The 6,961-nt window shown below is 42.4% G+C and overlaps 1 protein-coding gene across 1 annotated transcript in view; it reads right to left on the bottom strand.

Moving 5' to 3' along the window:
• Positions 1-868: 868 nt before the first annotated feature.
• Positions 869-6,961, bottom strand: part of PICALM (phosphatidylinositol binding clathrin assembly protein) — a gene marked incomplete at its 3' end in the record, with an annotated part of 30,158 nt that continues 24,065 nt past the window's right edge. Inside the window, exons 13-18 of the mRNA XM_010153764.1 lie at positions 6,719-6,826; positions 5,679-5,810; positions 5,560-5,590; positions 4,510-4,609; positions 2,953-2,976; positions 869-928 (exon numbers count right to left, since the gene is read on the bottom strand). Of these exons, the coding sequence (XP_010152066.1) occupies positions 869-928; positions 2,953-2,976; positions 4,510-4,609; positions 5,560-5,590; positions 5,679-5,810; positions 6,719-6,826 (455 nt within the window). The remainder of the gene's footprint in view (positions 929-2,952; positions 2,977-4,509; positions 4,610-5,559; positions 5,591-5,678; positions 5,811-6,718; positions 6,827-6,961) is intronic.

Genomic DNA, 6,961 nt, shown 5'->3' with positions numbered 1-6,961 from the left:
CAGTTTAACTTCGCACAGAACGTGCTAAAGCTGATAGATGAGTAATGGAGAACAGGATACTCTCCCAAAAGGCCCTCAAGAACACAGTGGGCCACTTTTGCAGTTAACTTACTGAGCATATACACATTATAAATCATTAATCTAATTTGATTATATGATCATACAATGAGCTTATTTTTGTTTTGCTGATCTGGGAACCGTTTAAGAGAGAAACAGAATAAGATCCCCTTTTACTCACACAGCGGAGCTGTGCTGCATCAGAACCTTGCTAGTAAAGAAGAGTTAAGGCACATAATTTCCAAAATATTTTAGAATTTGAGATAAGAACAAAAATTTGAACAACTTTTCAGAGCAATAGGCCGCCAAGGGCAGGTTTATGTCAAAAGCCTTCCAGCCCTGGTATGTCTCTAAGCCGTTCAGTTCTCAGCCAACACCACAACACAGGGCAGTGTCACAAAGCCGCAGGTTTGTAGCAGTGATTGTTACAGAAACCTTCAGCTGAGGCTGGAGCAAGTACCAAAGGAAGGTTTCACCTCACCGATAAAACATTCCTGCGGTGAACATAGCTATGCTCACGTGATACGCTTGTTTCTGCACCAATAAAGCCCAGCAAGAACAGACACCGTTTTAGTTTTTAAGAGTTTATGAAAAACTAAGTGAGGTAAGAAAAGGCAGGCTTCATTCCAGACAAAAACTACCGAAGTAGTTCAGAAAGACAGGACTTAATGATTTGGTGAAGAATAAACCAATCAACAGGAGCCGGAATTCAGTCTTCAGGAAAACAGTTCACCAAAACAACTGCTACCAAGGTATAAGCAATCAAGTGATACACAGCATCTGACTTGCAAGTTGCAGGCGTTCCACTCACCATCCCGTAGCCCATCATCCCAGTCGGCGTTGTGGCGGGATATGCCATTACAGGTGGTGCCTGGGGTGAAAAACAGTGGTGAACTGAGAGGAGAAGAGATCGGCTGCATGGTAAGACATTGCTTTCTAGAGGGCAACTGCAGCACTTAGCTTTTTAGGAGTACAGCAAAGAATAAATCAGCTTTGCAGTCGTGTGTTAGGAGTGTATCTGAATTCCTTCAGATGGAATACAATACCTAAGCTAAAGCTCCCAGGAGATCTTGGCAAATCTAGAATTGCGTATGTGCGTAGCCTGTCAGGATCCTGGCTGACTAATCTGAACTGCACGCTGCCATTCTCTCAGCATCCTGGTTAAAGAGCAGAGTATGAGACAGACTCTTGAGAGAAAACACTCAGGAAGCAGCAGCATTTTGTTAATTCCATGAAGTATATACTTTTGTTTCAAAATCAGAAGCAACGGTACACAAAGAACCTTGCGAGAATCTGAAAAACTAAAAGAGCAGACTACCATTGCTCCTCTGCTGACAGCCCAGGAACCCCCCACTCTTTAGCCAGGATGCAGACACCACGGGGATTCTCCTACCACGCTGCAGCGTGAATCCCGCTCCGACGGGAATACCCAGCCTGCACTCCCTCTCACCCACCCACTTAGCACAGGGAATCCGAACACGTAGTACTTTTGCAGGTGTGTTCACATCACCCTTAACCTAAGCCAACTTTTAGGAAGCTACAGTAAGATTGCTGTCAACAGACAAAATCTGGGGTGAAGCTATATTGAAAACAACTTTGCAAACATAGATGCAGAAAAATAGCTCATTAATACATTGTTCTTTCTAAGAGTTAAGTCAGTTCTTCATATCCTAACTGTAGCCTTTGTTTTACAATTTCATTATCCACTTTCTAAATTAGTGTGAACTCTTACAAGGACAAACAAAGTTTTATTCAGGCTGTGAATTAGTACTTGTAAATATTCGGATATCTTGCTGCCTCTCCACCCGCCTCCTGCTAGTCTCTCCTTTAAGACAAAAACAGTCTAATTTCCATGCTACGGCTGTGGGGATTACTATTCCTGACAAGACAAAGACCATATGAACTTCTTGGTTCACAGAGCATGTTGACAGGGAAAAGAGGAATGTGACAGTTAATAATACCGGCTTAATCAAAGCAGATAAATTGGAACAGCAAGAGTAGGACATCAGCAACGCTGCTTCCAAATTCAGTTCTAAGGTATCAGCTGCCTTCTCATAGACAGGGTCACTGGTGTTTCAGCTGTCACCAGATTTCCCCCGGCAGGGATGATCCAGACTGTGTACTATCCATGTATTTCACACAGCTGGCAAAGCTACCCTGAAAATTACTTGTGTGTTTTGTTTTGTTTATGTATCCACTCCTACACACACCCAAACATGCTGACTACGTTTATTTCTGAGCACTCAAGTACGGACCTACCACTCTTTGGTTACAGAGTCACCCTGCAATAAACACAGAATACAGGGAAAGACCAATATCACTGTTGACATGAAGAAAAAAGTCCTTTGAAGTGAAAAGCTGCATTTCTCAGACAGCAAGCACAGGTTATTGCTTGCCCTTTGTAAACTGTCAGCACAGATTTTTCTTTTTTTCGTACGAGCATTATGACATATTGGTCTCTCCCCACTAAAAAAAAAAAAAAGGGGAAAAAAAAAATCAAGATCTGCTGTAAATGTGGATAAAGTGCCAAGTGTAACAGAAGCCCGTGAGGTCTCATGCAGTTATTCAAACACAAACATTTTTCTCTTCATTCAAAAGTCACCGAGTGCATTAAAGGCAGCACAGACACACACCCCAGCTCTCTGGCAGCAAATGGTACAGTTTAAAGCAAGGAAAAATAATCTTGGTATTTCCCATGCCATCATTCGAGTCAAGAGCCTGCAGACCACCTATGAAGTTTGTGTATATGCTAGGAAAAGCTCAATTTTCGGCACACCAAAAGATTTAAACATGAGAAATGTGTAAATAGCGAGAAGGTTATGAGATTCTGCAACAGCAGTGGTTAATATCAGCATGCCAGTCGATTGCAAAAAGGCTGCGGGTTGGTTCACTTACGTATTGTGGAAAATGCATGCCATTCTGTATTTCCCAGGGAGAACAATTACATAATGCAATAACACTGGATTAGAAGCAAATACTTACACAACGGAATATACATAGATAGCATTTTAGTTCACAAGTACATTAAATGTTCACCCCAACACGTTCTTGTAATTCAAGTCATTCACTGAGACAACGCACTCCTGTGACACAGCCGGCCTCAGGAGGTTCATGAGAGTGTTGCATAGTCCATTTATTTGGTATATGCCTTTTTTTCCAAAAGGCAAGAAAGCCTTATTTTCAAAAGCATATTTACTTTGCAAGCAGCAGCAACTCCACAATAAATAGACCAGCAGAGGAAAATAAACGTGTGTGTCCCCACCCCACCCGATTATTTCTGTTTCAAGACTTTTATGGTAACAGACCAGTTCCACAGGGAGAGTGTCTCAACAGCATCTCTAATTAACAAAAGCCGTTAACGTAATGACTTCTCACAAGAAGATGTACGTACGAGACACGAGTTATTAAACAGATCCAAGCACACAAGTAAACTCAGACCACTGGTCGAAGCAGGTGAGTAGTTGGGGTTTCTCCAATAGCTACACACCCTGCGGGAAGGCCCACAGACACCTCTCCCTACACAAGCGGAGCGAGTTGATATGGGATACCCAGTAGGGAAGAGGTGGTGGATCCAGGGACACAAGCTCTCTCTCCCCCCAGACCCACAATGCTGTATCACGACACTGCGGATTCAGCCTCCCCCCATCAGTTAGTCAGATGCAATAAACCTCGGGGGTGGTGCGTGAGCGGTTCTGCCCCCGTTCAGTTCTCCAGTGAAAGGGTGAGTAGGATTCACACGCAAAAGCGTTGTCTCAGCATTGTGAAAGCTACTCATGTAACCCCTTAACCCCTTCGGTTTTCCCTTGCCATGTCATTAGGAGCCCTCGCTCTACACGCTACCCCCGAACCCTTGCCAGTGCTACTGCTACGGACACCATGATGCTGATCATCAACACTGACGTGTTAAAAACAGTTGCACACACAGGGGCAGGAAAGCAGGAGTTATGCACATTCAGGAAGCTATAGCCCACCTCACTGCAGACACCTCTACATGTACCAGGGGGACTAATCTCTCGGCCCGTTCTTACCCCCTGAGTAGGCCAAGCCCTAACATACTCATACGAGACGTATCAGTGCACCTGAAGAACATGCTTCTCACACTTCTGCTTTTCTAGACTGCAAGGTGTCCCCTCACCACTGGAACTCAGTTTTACGTCAGTTAAGTGAGACAGGAAGGCTGTTCCCTTGCCATGAGAGGGGCTGCTCAGATGCAACTGAAGCTTATGTTGTGCATAAGCTTCATAAGACACGTGCAAACCTGCATGTCACACCACAAACTGTTTACTAGAACTGCACAGCTCAGAAAACAAATCTGAGCAGCACACATCTCTAACCACTGCTGCAGTTTACTACCCTTTGGAGCTACAGTTCACTACCAAATTTCTCTGTTATCATCAGCCTGCGTATCTAATTTGCAGGGAACTCCCCATTTTAAAATGAGTATTTGCTTACCAACGTCGGAGCATTCCACGCAGTTGTAGGTGCAATCTTGGGTTGCCAGTTGGAACCACCTGTGAGTTTCTTCTCACCTGGCTGAGTCCAGTTTACATCACTTCAAACAAAGTTTTTAAAGAACTGTTAGAAAACAATGGATTTTCTTACAAAACTCCCTCAGGTAAACACCGTTTCCTCTTGGAAATGTGGCTATTTCTGTTATTGAAGAAACTCATTTAGCACAGGAGTTGATAAAAGACCTTATAACAGAATCACAGAATGGTTTGGGTTGGAAGGGCCCATAAAGATCATCTAGTTCCAACCCCCCTGCCATGGGCAGGGACACCTTCCACTAGAATGGGCTGCTCAAAGCAACCCTGGGGAGGGGGTGGTGCTTGCAAAAAAAGCTTGTTTTGGAAAACGCCAGGCAGGCTGTTCAGTATGAGTCACCTCAGCTTAATCTAATCTCAGTCAAGCTTCCCAGCATGGGTAAGTCTAGCTGACTTCTCCTGGGTCAAAGTTTAGTGAGAAGCAACCACACACTAGATTTGTGATTTCAGAGTTGGCACAGATAGTCACAATAAGCCTGAAATTTTCTAATCACACTCTTAATTTTGCTGCTAGAACAAGCATTCACTATTCCAGAACATGCCCTGCTTCAAAATTCCCATGTCTGAAGGTCAACCACAAGTTGGAGGTCACAGTTTCCCAGCCTTTAGCAGAGCACTGCACGCACTCAGATCACACAAAGTATTTGTAAGGTGTGCCAAGATTACCTACACCTACAAAGAAACATTACATTAACTCATTTCCTCATTATATACAAAGCCCAAAAGGGATCAGACACAGGACATCTTGCCTGCTGTTACCACTGTCACCACCACGCAGTTTAGTCACCTTCCAACAGCTCTTGGCAAGTCATTCTATCTCTCATGAGAAAAAGCACAATCCCACACGTGCTCTGGAGGTTAACATTATGCCGTTCCGCACAGGTCTGAACCTGTACTTTCATAAAAAACTTACTATCCAGAAAATCAGAATGGTCAGCTTTTGATTAAGCATACTCACTTTTTGGTAGTTCCATTTCCAATGCCCAGATCTGTCACAAAGCAGAAAAAGATACTATGATATTCTCTTCATTTAATGGAATTAAGTAAGTATTTATGTGTTAGTGGTTCAATACTTACTGCCTACAAGATTGGCTAAAGATGAATCCAGATCATCTGACACTAATTTGTTAGGTGGTACTTTGGCAACTGGAAGACTCTGGTTTTGAGAGGCCACTGTTGGTTTTAGAAGACCACCTAGTTCATCAAAGCCTTGGAACGATAAACAAAATGAGTGATTGGGTCACAGGTCTCCCATGAACGTCGTGACATTCAATTACACAGCAAGTTCAACACAACGGCTAAACCACAAAATTTAACTTAACGATGCTACACTATATAAGGACAAAACTTATGCTTCTTGATAAAGGACATAGTGCAGAAAGGACATTTCCCTTTATCAGTTTAACCTATATTACACCAATTTTACATGGAATGGATTCACAGTGACTGCAAAGCAATCAAAATTTAAATCAAAATATAGAAGAAATCTCTAAAAAATTTTAATCTTATAAAAATGTACAGATATTGGCTTTTAGCAGGTCACTGGTTTGCCTGAAAAGAACCTGATGTCAAGCATCCTGTGTCAAAAGACAACGAAGTATTTACTTCCCAGATGCTCAGAGGCACAGGAATAGTAGTTAACGACTGCAATCCACGTAAACTACATATATTTTGGTAACACATCGTTTTCTGAAATAATCTTAGCACTAGAAGAGTAACATGTTGGCAGAAAAGTGCCAACACCATGCTGCAGATAGATAAAACTGAGGTGCAACTTTACTTCTCCCGAGCATGCTCTACAAACACAGACTTAATTTCAGCTGACAGCACATCAACGTGAGGGTTGCGCAGAGTTTCAATGCACAGAACACTTAAGTAAAGGAAATTGGTGTAAACATTTCAGCAGGGCACACACAGAAATAGTGTGTAAGGAAAAATTATTTGATTAATAAAGAAAAGCTGGATGAAGAATGCTGCTATTGACCTTTTGAAAACTCAGCTTTCTTTCTCCAGCTGGAACACTGTCACAGCAGTGTGAGTAAACAAAGATTAAAAGATTTATACCTCAAGAATAAAAAAAAATTAAAGGACATGTGTCATCTATTTTAGTGTCTTACCGCCAGAATCTAGGACAACATTAGAAGATTTGTTTCCAAACACAGACTCAAAGTCAACATTAAGGCCAGCTGACGGCTGTGGTTGAGCAACAGGAGATGGAGTGAACCCTGTGGGGAAAAAAAGGAAGGAGTTGAATGTTTTTATACAGCATTTCCCATGAATCCACCCTCTTTATGCAAGACAAGGCAAATAATTATATAGATTATTTAAGTACTGCAGAAAGACTAGGAATACCTCAAAAG

The sequence above is a fragment of the Eurypyga helias genome, unplaced genomic scaffold (genome assembly GCF_000690775.1).
Source record: "Eurypyga helias isolate BGI_N326 unplaced genomic scaffold, ASM69077v1 scaffold39016, whole genome shotgun sequence".
In the NCBI taxonomy this organism is placed as follows: Eukaryota; Metazoa; Chordata; class Aves; order Eurypygiformes; family Eurypygidae; genus Eurypyga; species Eurypyga helias.
Note: the sequence above shows the minus strand (reverse complement) of the source record. Positions and strands in the feature narration are given on the sequence as shown.